The 13,815-nt window shown below is 24.0% G+C and overlaps 1 protein-coding gene across 1 annotated transcript; it reads right to left on the reverse strand.

Moving 5' to 3' along the window:
- Window positions 1-608: 608 nt before the first annotated feature.
- Window positions 609-6,437, reverse strand: LOC113549448 (serine protease easter-like). The gene is made up of 6 exons (XM_026950755.1): window positions 6,229-6,437; window positions 5,681-5,940; window positions 3,197-4,042; window positions 2,556-2,869; window positions 2,311-2,477; window positions 609-901 (listed from the first exon to the last, which is right to left on the reverse strand). The coding sequence occupies exons 1-6, from the start codon at window positions 6,229-6,231 to the stop codon at window positions 716-718; spliced, it is 1,776 nt and encodes a 591-aa protein (XP_026806556.1). The 5' UTR covers window positions 6,232-6,437; the 3' UTR covers window positions 609-715.
- Window positions 6,438-13,815: the final 7,378 nt, after the last annotated feature.

The following is a 13,815-nucleotide window of genomic DNA, read 5'->3' on the forward strand; positions in this document are numbered from 1 at the left end:
TTAAGTCATTTTCACACGAATAATATTCGAAAACTCTGACTTCTAAATAAAACATTCGTTAATCAATAGTCAATTTCAAGTGAAAATCAATCAGTATTTTTCCAAGAATTTTGTTCATTTTTGATTGCTTCTAACATACCATTATTACCATTGTATAAATTACAAAATACCAATTTTAGATCACAGATTTTGGAAACATATACTCATCTATGTGTACCTGATGAAAGTACCTTAAGGAAGAATTATATTACACAGATGTTTTAAAAAAATACGAAGAAACATAGATTTGTTTATAATATACGAGTCATAATATAACATATATAAGTAAGCCTTTAATAAAATAATAAATATTTCAAAGATATCCTGTGTCATATATTCAACATTTAAACTTCAAAAATGTAATCATAACACAAAATTTATAATCTTAAAAATAAAATCATAAATATACTTACTGAAAATATTAATAAATTTATGTATTCCATGTAATTATAGTTATAATAAAAATGATGATTTTTTATTAATTTTAAGTTATAAAAACTAAAATAACTATAAGCTTTCAATATTAAATGTATAAAATCGTTATAAAAATCTGATATAAAAATAAATAAATATATTTTTCATAGAAGTTTTTATTTGAACATATTTGTATATAATATGTGTACATGTATTTATGTATGTATATATCTTAAATAAAATCCATACACGCCATCTGTATTTATAAATATTCATTTCCTCTTTTTTCTATTTCGTTTTTAATCCAGTACGTGAAACCGGCCACGTTAACATAAGCCGCGGGTATATCTGCCAAACCGCAATTGATACCCCAAGCTACAATTCCAACTTGAACTAAATGATTGGGATCATCTTGATATGGACACATTAATGGACTGCCGCCATCACCCTAAACACAAAATATTATTAAGTCTGTTAGTCCAGAGATTTTTAAATATATTATGTATACCTATTTTTTCATAATAATTCTAACAACATGATTCAAAATCAATTTTTAAACGATTATTATTATTTTTTTTATTTATAAGTAATATGATATAATTTAAAAAGTTTGTATTTGATGATAATAAAGTACGGACAGAACACAGAAACTAATCGATCAATAATTGTCTTAATTTTATTAGTACTTATTTATTATCAATTATATAGGTATTATACTAGTATTTTATTGAATGATAAATTATTGAGCCGTATATAATTTACAGCTTTGCGCATGTTTGTTTACCCGTGCCGAAATATCGTACATCGTTTGCGAATTGTCCGTTTTACCTACACTAAATTATTTATCGTACATCGAATGCGCATCAATATTCTAAACAATAGAACAGTACAAAAAATAATTTTTGATTGAAAATTCAATGATTTTCATTTGAAATAAATATGTTAAACATATACAAATAATTAAAAATAAATTGGATTAAAGGCACATTATAGTAATAGTTACAACCATAGGTCTCGATAAGTGTCCGTTAAAGTAATCTACTATCCAGATTGATATACTTATGCAATAAATATCGATTGGTCATCAGTACATTTTAGTTATTAATCTCGTCGTATTGTTGCTAACTATTTAATTATACAATATAACTATGGTACATTTATATTGAAATAGAAATATATAAAATATATTTATAGTAATATTTTAAAATTTAATATTACGAGAATACGAGAGTAAATTTGGAGATGTGTTAATTTTAAGATAAAAAAACAACTAGCACTTTTGGATTCACCTTTTTTTAGTTCTATAATTAGATAAATAATATTGATACGCGAATTATCTACTTTTCTTTTAAACAGCCAATGTGCAAACGGCGTATAACACAAAAATCAAACGATATGCAACTGTCTTACAAAAAAAGGCCAAATTAATAATAATGATGTGCGTACAACAACGTCGACAACCACCAAATTATTGCATTAAAAAAAGATTTTGAATAACACTAGTCAATAACTCTAAGATAAATATAAAACAATATCATACGTAACTAAAATATTTTCATTAGTGAAATTAGTTAGCAGAAGGTGTATTGTTATACTTTTAAATGAAAATAAAACAATATTATTAAGTATAACTTATTAATTATTATTAATACGATTTTGTTTCTTTTTATATAAAAATAACTTGAATAATATTATAATACTATTTTAACAGGTTAGGTTAGGTTAGGTGTATAATATGTAATATATAAATGTATAATTTTAAGTTTTATTATATATTAGGTTAAAATGATTCAACTGACTAAAAAAATATTTATATTAGTCCCTTTGCTTAAAAAAACTGAAAAAATATTATCTTACTTTACATGTGTCCTTCCCTTCTTTACCACCGGCACATATAAAACTGTCGTGCAATACAAATTTGGGTCCAAGTCTAGTGGACCTGAGAGCGTCCATGCATTGACTTCGAGGAACAATTGGAAGTTCAACCTTTTTCAATATACTGACTTGGTATTGACCTGATTCTTCTACAAAATAAAATATTAAATTTTTGATTGATAGTAATTACTTTTATTTATTTTCTCTTATCAAGTTTATTGACATACTGATTTTTCCTGATTCTGTCTTCTTAAAAATAGTATAGTTATTGTAAGAAACAGTTTTACCCCAACCGCTCGAATAACACATGTCATTTATAAAAATATCATTTGGTGTAGGTAAGCATATAAGTTGGATATTATCTTGTAAAGAAAATGCATCTTTGATAAAAATTAAAGCCACGTCATTATAAAGTCCTCCTGCATAATAATCAGGATGAGTAACAATTTTTGATACTCTACGATCTTGGTGATTAAGCAGTTCTTTTTCTGTTTTTAAATCCCATTCACCTGCACGAACAACCATAGCTGAAATATCGCTCCTGAAAAAAAAAATCTAATATTAAAACATCAATCTTTACTATAATATCTACAAATATAAATTAATAATATATAAACGAGCTGATCAGAAATTGTTGTTTAAAAAATATTTCAGATTTCATAAAAACCATTTAAGTTACCAGCTAATTTCTCTACGTAAATATTTATCTCGCTGTAATTATATATGTTTAGGTTTTTTTATTGAGACTATTGAGAAGGTAAACGTATATATAACTTGTATACAATGTTAATATATCTGGATATCCCATTCAAAATTATTTAAAAGTAAGTTGTTATTTAAATGTTTAAATAATAAGATAAATAATTACTTTATCACACAATGAGCGGCTGTTAAAATTACGTCTTTTTCGATTAACGAACCTCCGCAATTCAAGACAAGTTTTTTTTCGCCGTCTTTTGCCAATTCTTCTTTGAATATAGCCACCATTGAGGGGAATTCACCAAACTGTGCTTCGCTATCAAGCGCATTTCCAATTCTAAAACCAGCTCCATATTTATTCCAAGTACCACATTTATGTTTTTCGTGATGATTATTAGAGGTGTTATCGGGTTCGGTTGAAATGGTAAATTCAGAAGTAATCGATTTGTCTGTCACCCCATTCGAATGATCTACAAACGATTCTGTAGTGTAATCTACTGTATAACTGTTTAATGGCTTCGTAGTATATTCTTCTTTAGGGCCTTCTGAGGTCTTAGTATATTTATCTGTTGGAATGTCATATGGGTTTTTAGTATGATCTTCATTGTGGTCAACAGATGGTTCTTTAGTATGATCTCCATTGTAGCCAACAGATGATTCTTTAGTATGATCTTCATTGTAGCCAACAGATGATTCTTTAGTATGATCTTCATTGTGGCCAACAGATGATTCTTTAGTATGATCTTCATTGTAGCCAACAGATGATTCTTTAGTATGATCTTCATTGTAACCAACAGATGATTCTTTAGTATAATCTTCTTTTGTGCCATATGACGGATTTTTAGTAACATCTATTTGGTCAATATCGGGTTCTTTACTATAATCTTCGGGACTAGGGCAATGACAGCCACTTTTAGTAGTATCTGGATTATTTGACTCATAGTTTTCGGTTGAAGTTATTTTTGTATCATTACAACAAACGTCAAGATAACTTTGACATGGAGCCATGTTTATTCTGAAATATAAAAATTTAATTGAAAAAAATATTATATATTATATTAAAATTTTAGGAAACTTAAATATATAATAATTGTATATAATACATATTAGTATGGTGAATGTGTACAACTAATATAAACAAACAAATATTGTGCAATATTTTTTATTAAATATATTACCTTCTATAAATGAAATATAATAAATTATTGTGCTATGTATATGTGTTTATATATAATATACAACCAAGTATATCGCAATTCCGGATCTGCAATTTAGGCAATCCTATGTTCAAAGATATGCACTTCGAAGTAAATTATTACATTTTGTATTTTAAAAAAGGTCGTATTAAAGACGATAGAAAGATAAGTTGATTTTAACCCTGGTGACATCATCTATTACAACTAAAATTAATAAATATATCTACAATATAAATATAATCAAGGACTTAAAATGGATAATTCTTATGCAAATTTTTTTTTATTGATTTTCATAAAATTTTCAATAACAGATTTAGTAAGATTTATAGTATGTCATAGGTTACTTTGGATAATTTACTTTTTATTTTTGAACGCATATATTTTAAATCTAGTTGACATAAGAAAACTATCATATATTTTTAGTATAGTACGCCTATATTTCAAGTGATACCTATATTTAAATAATTTTAAGAACCTTTGTATAGACAAATCAGTTTTATGTTTTTGGAGGGTTTTAAAAATACAATTAAGTGAGAACACTGAGAACACCGTAATCCTCATTCCCGTTAGGTTATTACTTATAATTAGCCATAGTTTGCTAAATGTATAGATTTAAAATAAAATCTAACCAACATTACTAATGTAATAATTTCTTAATTTCTAATTGAAATTGACAAAATTAGGTAGTCATAGTATGTGAAAAAAGGCAATAGTATATTTATGATTACTGATATATAGGCATACAACAATATAAATATATTTAATCGTAAAATTACTTCTCTTGATTTAACTAATAGTAAATAAAATACTTTTTATTTTAAATTATAAAGTTAACCCACAGAATGTATCAGGAAAAATTGACAATCGTAGTTAACTACATACGTAATAGCTTTTTTCTTGTAAATATAATTAATAATTATTGATTAAAATAAAATTTATAGCTTATATCTTAATAGTTATTACGTAGATAATTAATTACATATGGCGTAAGTTCTTACTATTATACTATTTTACTACCTATATATAATCATATTATAGTTTCTCGCTGATTGCTAATAATAATTATTTTTTTTTAATTTTTATTTTCAAAACATAATAATGACAAAAGTTAATTATCAGAAGAAATATGTAAATACACTTAATTACACCATTTATTTCTAAAGTAATACGAATCGTATAATGCAACTAACAAAAACTGTATCAACATATCAAAGATAATCTGAAATATATTATATTTATATAACATATCTAATGAATACAGAACTGTATTAAGAATTATCCATCATACTTGTATACCATACTTCATATTTTAAATTATTGACAAGAAAAATGAATTGAAAAATAAAAATTACAATATACTCAAATTTTATACAAAGAAGCGTCTAAACACTCTAAACACAAGATACCTGTATCGTTCTATTGATGAAAACATAATATGCTATTTAGTGTGGTCTTACCTTATATCTATAAGCTCATAACCATCAGCAGCCGGTTTATAAGTTTTACACTTATAATAAGGTGTGCAAATACAATCGTCATCATCATTTTCATCTGTTAGAGTTGAAGTCTCCAAAATATTCGTTGACTTGAGTCCCGATGCGGAATGCAATTCAAATGCCAAGAAACCGATCGTTTGTGTAATAACTACTGGTACGATTTTTGTTGATGAAACCATTCCAGTAAAAAAAATCAAACCAAAAATATGCATGATGTAATTCTGTGAACCGTTATAAAATAATATTATAGCTGGTAATAATGTAAAATAAAGTTATTAAATTATTTCAGTTGTCTAGATTTTGTTTTTTTTTTTTCAAAAGACTTAAATATTGTAATATTATAATTATATTTAGTATAAGTCATCCAATGATCCTAAATTTAATATGGTATTGTTATATGCTAGTTATTTTTAAATGAATTAAAATAAAATACAACACTATTAGGTATTATACATTGGTAAATACTAAAATATTTATTATATTATATATATTTTTTACAATTTACTTACCATAGTTAATGCAAATTATTAAATAAAAAATTGAATGTATCTATTATAGTCTGATAATGTCACAAAAATTAAAATTATCTGCAATATGTGGTTTGTATTCACCTAATAAATAATACTATTTATAACAATTGTATAAAAATCCTATTTATGCACATAAAATTCCTAACTACTTGTTGCGATTTGAGTTTCCGTATCAACAATAAGCTCAACAGTAATATGATGTGCACATTTTATAATATTTTTGTAGGTATTCATAAATAACTTGAAATCCTTGAATCCAGTTTTTAACTGATAAACAACGTGTTTTTTTCTTGAGGATACGAAATTCTTTCTACGTCATGGATTTAAATTGATTAATTGGATACTACAGGTACCTACATTGGGTTTTTTTATCCATCAAATACCCAAGACAGTAAATTTTAATTTTTACAATATAGAAATAAATTAAATTTATCACATTATCATATCTGTAAAAAAATTAATTCAAATTCATTTAAAATTATCTAATAATTTAATAGTAATCATCTAACTAATAACTATTTTTCTGATTGTTATGACATAATATATATATTAGCTACTAGAATTAATTTATGTAATTGAACCATTTGAAGTGTTTAATTGTGCAAGTGATACGTTGGACATTGTTAGTTTTCGATTATATAGTAATACAAATACTTTAACCACAGAACACCGGTTAATGTATACATTTACAGGATAGTGTATATATGTCAACATATCGTAGGCATATAGTCAAATCAGGAATTTTACTAAATTCCTAGGCAAATAGTCAAAGAATTTAATTGTTATGCAATTTAACTATCCGCCTAGACATTTAGTTAAATGGTATGATATGCTATTATTATTTCAAGTCATACAAATAATGAAAATGAAACATTTTGTATTTTTTTTTAAATATAACTATATTATTTTCTATTAATTATTTATTGCTATTTTTTTTAAACTATGTTTATTATTTATTACTTTGTAAAACACATAGATATATGAAATGTGTTTAATTTCATGTCCATCGATACTATTGTTTTATAACTTAAATCATAAATATAAGTAATTATTAATTAGATGTGATAGTACAAATATAAAAATTAACAAAAAAGTTATATTATAATTATAAATTTTTGTTAATTTTTAGTTATTACTTATTGTTACATGTTGTTATTTGGTGGCATTTGCTGAAACATTTAACATTTTTTTTTAAACATAAACATCGAATGGTTTGACATTGAATTATTTATTTTTATTTAATAAGAATATATAGTACTCACTATTCGTACTATAGGGTATAGGGTATATAATATATAGTACTATCGTCTACGTCAACCACATTTAGTAATTACTTATATATATATATTTATGATTTAAATTTTAAAACAATAGTACCAATGAACACAAAATTAAACATATTTTATATATCTACTACGTGTTTTAAATATTAATAAATAATACAAAATGTTTCATTTTTATATTATCTGTCTGGCTTGAAATAGGCATTTACTTAAATGTCTAGGCGGATAGTTAAATTGCATAAAAATTAAATTCTTTGAATATATAACTAGGTATTTAGTAAAATGCCAGATTTGACTATAAATTCCTACGACATGTCGACACATATATAATACTTTTCATATGAATAATACATTACCCGAGTGATATGTACATTGTACACTATCCATTTTTGTACCTTATCCATAGCATATTCACTAAACACAACATATACAATATTTATAAATTATAATTGATTATCTCATTCTTTTAATACCTTTATATTTCTACATAAAAATGCATTAAGAAAAATCATTCTATTCTAGTAGAAATCAAACAAAAAATGATTTAATTGAAACATAATATATAAGTATATTATATAAAGAGAGGGATAACTTAAGCAATACCTTTATAATGAATGAAAAACTGAAATAAAATTTACTTAAATCCTTTGTTTGTTTATATGTTTGTTAACCACTGATTCGTAATAAATTCTCCTGTATGATATTTTTGTACTCAGTACTGCCCACAATCCAGTCAGCCGTCTACCATTGGTTTCTTTTTTATTCTTATTGAGTACCACACCTAAAATAAGAAATGTTTTTAATCAACACTGAATTGTAGTACAAGTCGCCAGGAATTCACTATTGCAGTTTATACGATATTTATTCAGTTAATTATATACGTAGTTAATAATTTTGTATTTATTTTAAGCTGTGCCATCATTTAATTTTCCTAATGAAATTTAATATTATAAATATATTTTTATAACATTAATGGTACATGTATATTATATTTCATTATTTTTTTTTTTTATATTAAAATCATTTAATTTATAAATGAACGTCACAAAAATACTCTATTCTCTCTATTTGTACATCATATACAAATCTTAAATTATATAATTTAAGTAACAAACAATTGATTTTATTCAAACGTTGCTATAACTAGTAATAATAACTATTAAGTGTCAAAAAAAATTTATTAAAAAATAACAATATATTGTATAAAAGTTAAATTAAAATTTATTGGAGCAATAAAACGTTACAAGTAAAAATATCCAAATAAATATTACCAGATTTTATGAATAATATATTGATCATCAACTTTTGTTTTGTTTTTCTCTTAAATAACTTTACAATTTAAATAAATAACCTTCTAATTATACAATTATTATAATATATAAAACAAAAAATTGTATTTACCTTCCAAACTTATGAAAAAAATATATAATTTGTAATTGTGAATGCACTATTTAATAATAATATGATGTACCAATGTATAACTATCAGTTGATACAAAACAATATAATGTAAACAAAAGCACTTAATTATTTCCAATAATACTTACTATACTACATTACACGTTAGTCATTACTGATAAATTATAATATTTTGAAGGCAATTAAGAAATAACCTGTAATAATTATTGAGCAACCAATTCGTTAATTATAGATACTTATTTGAATGGATACCTTAGTGAATCTTTTGTATACGTCTAATATAAAAAAAAATAGTAATAATTTTCTATTATTTAATAATAAAATAAATAATTAACAATAAAGTATAAAAACAAGTTAGAATATAGTTGATGACATTCTTTTTTTTTTTTTTGTTATCGAGAAACGCCAAAAAGTGAATGAAATTATTTTTATTTAATTTATGTTTATTTTTGTACCTTTCATTTATGGTGAAGTTCATATGCTTTTTTTATTTCATACTCAAAATTTTCTAATTATAAATAATATTTGGATAAGAGTGATAATTGACTATTAAATATAAATAAAAGCTCTTAGAACTATTCATCGTATTATAATATAAATATAAGTTCTAACAGTGGTGTAATCAGAATTTCTTGATGAGTGTGCGTGGTGTAAAATTTTATGTTTATCTGTTAATCTGTTAACTTTCATTTTTAATTTGTTACTTACTAAAGTTTAAGAATATTATACATATTCATATTTTAATGATATATGAAAATACTAGGATTTCCTTTTATGGGTATATTAATATTAATAATAAACTCAACAAAATTATATGAAATATATCAGCAGCCTACTCTCTGTCTTGCGCATTCCTTAACTGCGAAATCTATAACACTCCTAAAAGATAATCCAATACAAAACCCATAACACTGGCATGTTTTTTTTTTCAAAACTCCCAAGAAAATCAAAACTTGAATAAATCGCAACTAGTTAACTCAAACCTGATCAATTTTTCATTTTACAAATTTAATATCATGGTTATGTGTATATTTTGTGGTTAATTTGATTTTGAGTAGATGGTTTAATAGAAAATAGTGTCACAATCTGTTTAATGATTAATAAAATAACTTAATTCAAAAAATAAAAATGTAATAAAGATAATGTCATTAATGGATGGTTTTTTCCCTCAAAAGCTTCACATATAACTTCTCTCCTCGCATTTGCTTATTATTCTACGTAAAAAATTAAAAAAGTTTGATTTTGTAATAAGTTATGACAAAAATTATAACTTACAATCAATTGGTATAAATTACTAAATATTTATCGTTATAAACATGTGTTAAGAGGACGCTATATTCGCATGTGTTGTCTCTGTCTTATACACGCGTAACATAGTTAAAAAAAAAAAACTGTTTTGTGCGGGACAATTTTACTCCTTCGATATTTATATCAAAATTACCTAAATTTTAAATCGTATTTAGATGAACTTTACCTGTGTCGTGGTGTTTTAATTTTTTTGATAACATGAATGCAATTTAAGTTATTGGTTCGAGAACTTTAGGTTTTTTTCATTTAATTATTAAAAATTATTGATTACCACTATCAAAAAAATTAAAACGCTACAAAACAGGTAAAGTTCTTCTCAATGCTATTTAAAATTTTGGTAATTTTGATATAAATATCGAGGGAGTAAAATTAGGAGTATATTTTTTAAATACACAATATTAACTTGATTTTAAAAGGTCAAATTAATTTACTATTATAAATCGTAGTTTTCTAAGTTTTTTCTTACTTTCTGAAATAATTGTAAATTATAATAGAGGTGTTGAACTCAGACAATATATAATTTGAGTTATCGAGACTTGACTCTAATTATATAAAAATAAAAATCACATACAACGAATACTTTAATAAACTGAATAATATGTTTGATATAAATGAATGCAATATGCATATATTATGTAAAATCTTACTTCGCAGCTAAAAATATTTTTACCTCAAATTCATTCTAGGACGTCATTTCAGTTTTTTTTGAGTGAGGTAAAATGTACATTGATTATCTATATACTATTTTTGTTAAAGTAATATGTATATTATAAAGTTGTGAGTACAGCGACCAAAAGTTGTAAAATAAGTCAACTATAGCTTTTCAAAACATCACGATGAAAAAAAAATATATCAACACAATTATTATAATTTATAAATCTTCCTATACTTGGTAGTCAGTTCAGTTAGATAGTTGTTGTACAAAACACTAATAATTTAATGGATTTATAAGCAAGAATATTTTGTTTAAAAAGAAGCACTCATTTGAATGATAATGATAAAATAGATACATAATTAACTTTATAATATAATATTATGAGTAGAGTTAGGATGTTTATGCACTAAAAAATGTAAGAATAACGAATATGTATGCACTTATGTACTAAAAAACAGTTAAATATGCATGAAAAATTTGAAAAATATGCATTAAAAACAAAAAATTGCGAACAAAAATAATGCAATAAATTTATAGAGACAAATTTAATTATTAATAAAATATAAACGAATTGGTTCGGTACTATATAGTATCTTTACGTGCTCGTTATATATTAACTATAGTCTATTACATTTTTAATTTTCTTATTAATTATATAAAATAAAATTAACTATAAACAAATTAATTTTATAAAGAGTTGCTAATACGTATTTGAATTTACTAAAAGAAAAGTCTCTACCACGAAACTAGCAGCATAGCTACTCTACATCAGTCGTAGACTAGACGGCAACTAACTACAAATTATTAAATGTTCTGTTTAAATATTTGATAAAATTGTAATGACTCCCAATTTTAAGATAAGTTTTGATTATGACAATTGACAAGGGTTATCTTCGCTTATCGAAAATTATATTTAAGTAGGTACCTTAACTGCGTATAACCATATTGAATTCTCAACAGGGGCGTCATTTAGGGGGAGGGGGTGAGGTGTGAGGTTTACATTTGCACCAACTTTTTTTTAAAACCCTTTTTTGACTTTCCAACAATAAATAAAACCGTCAATATATCCAGATGTTTTTTTTTTAATTTTGTTTAAGTCTTATACTGTTTTAGTACCTATAATTAAAACAATTATTATGATATTTTCATAATAATATAAGTGACATTATATTCAATAAATTATACAAATATCCTATAGTTTAAGTCACCACACGACCCCCCCCCCAAAAAAAAAAGATGCCTACTGGCCTGGTAATGATTTTAAATGATATGCAATTATATACAAAATACAATTTTAATATTTTGAATATAGATATCATGAAACTCATTTCTATGAATGGAAGCTATTGGACAACCTAAAAAAAATATGCAAAGTTATAAACATCCTAACCATAATTTATTATAAGTGATACATTTACTAATAAAATAAATTAAAATATAATACTTAATTTGATGAACAAGCTGTTAAAATGGGAATACATGTTTAATATATATGGATATAAATTATTTAATATGTAAGTAATAACAATAAATATATTAGGTATATATCTAATTATTATATTATAATTTAAAATTTACATATTAGTACACAAAAAAATTTTTTTCTATTAATAACTTAGCCTATATGTATAATAGAAAAAAATAGAATATAGATATTAATCATTAGAATTGTATTGTAGAGTAGATGACGTCAAGGCGTGTGAAATACGAAAATAGGAATATACCACTATACCAGTAGCGTTATCTGTCCAATAAATTGAAATAAAAATAATAAAAATTTTACTGGCTGAAGTCGGATGATACGAAATATGCAAATCAATAATCAATTTATGTAATACAAGAAAATAATAGATTGTTATCATTATAATTATTATTATTTTTTTTTTTAGATTGTTTAAAAAGCAATATCCTTATATTTGTAACTAATATTAACTTAAAAATTAAAATACTAAATTTCGATTTTCAAGTACAATATATTTATAACAATAAAAATAAAATCAAAAACACTAATACCTACCGAACTATATGCGATAAGTAATGCGACAATTTAAAGCGTATTGATTTTACAATTAAAATGGCTTTTATGATCGAATTTTAACCAATGGCCGATACTAACTCAGATTATAATATTATAGATAATATATTTTTCAGTATATTTTCTACGTTAGTTTATGTATTTTCATATTTTTTAATTCAAAAATAATAACTTATGTAAAACAAGCCTACGATGCACTTGTAATGTCTTTTTCAACTAGGACTTACTTTTCAAATTTAATATTTTTTTTTTATTTTTGTAAAAACAGTTTTGAATTAGATATTATACAAAATCTAACTAAAAATTTGTTACCCTATCATTATTAAAATATTATTGTATTTCAGTGGCGTGCTCACGGGGGGGGGGGGTCAGGGAGTCATATCCCCCTTTTGAATTTTTTTGTAATGATTTATTATCTACATGAAAAAATATGTAGTGTTTGTGACAAGTAAAAAATGAATGACCCCTTTTCAAAAAATCTGAGCACGCCACTGTTTTATTTCGATATAATATGTACATATATTATATTGTTTTTAACATTTTCGATAATAGTGATGCGCAGTCCATAAATCATAAATTAAAGAATTATTTTAATTAAATAAAAAAGGCAATAATAGCTGTTAAATGATATCAATCAGCTTTTTAAACGTAACTTTTACAATATTTTTTGACATGGTGATAGGTATATTAGGCTTATATGTATGATTATAACACATTTACATGCTTTGGGACACTATGAGCCAAGTCGCTATTCAAGTGATATTTTTACTTATATGAGGGTAATAAATTTTTTTTAAATATAATTAATGAACACAATATACTAATTTGCAGCATCGCTGAGAAAATAACTATTAAATTTGTTTATTT

The sequence above is a fragment of the Rhopalosiphum maidis genome, chromosome 1 (genome assembly GCF_003676215.2).
Source record: "Rhopalosiphum maidis isolate BTI-1 chromosome 1, ASM367621v3, whole genome shotgun sequence".
Taxonomy (NCBI): Eukaryota; Metazoa; Arthropoda; class Insecta; order Hemiptera; family Aphididae; genus Rhopalosiphum; species Rhopalosiphum maidis.

Excerpts from the sequence above, each read along its gene's own strand:
- LOC113549448 (XM_026950755.1), bottom strand. Across the intron at positions 4,043-5,680 it reads TATGAGCTTATAGATATAAG|AATAAACATGGCTCCATGTC; the intron begins GTAAGACCACAC and ends TTTATATTTCAG. Across the intron at positions 2,478-2,555 it reads GACAGAATCAGGAAAAATCA|AAGAATCAGGTCAATACCAA; the intron begins GTATGTCAATAA and ends TTTATTTTGTAG.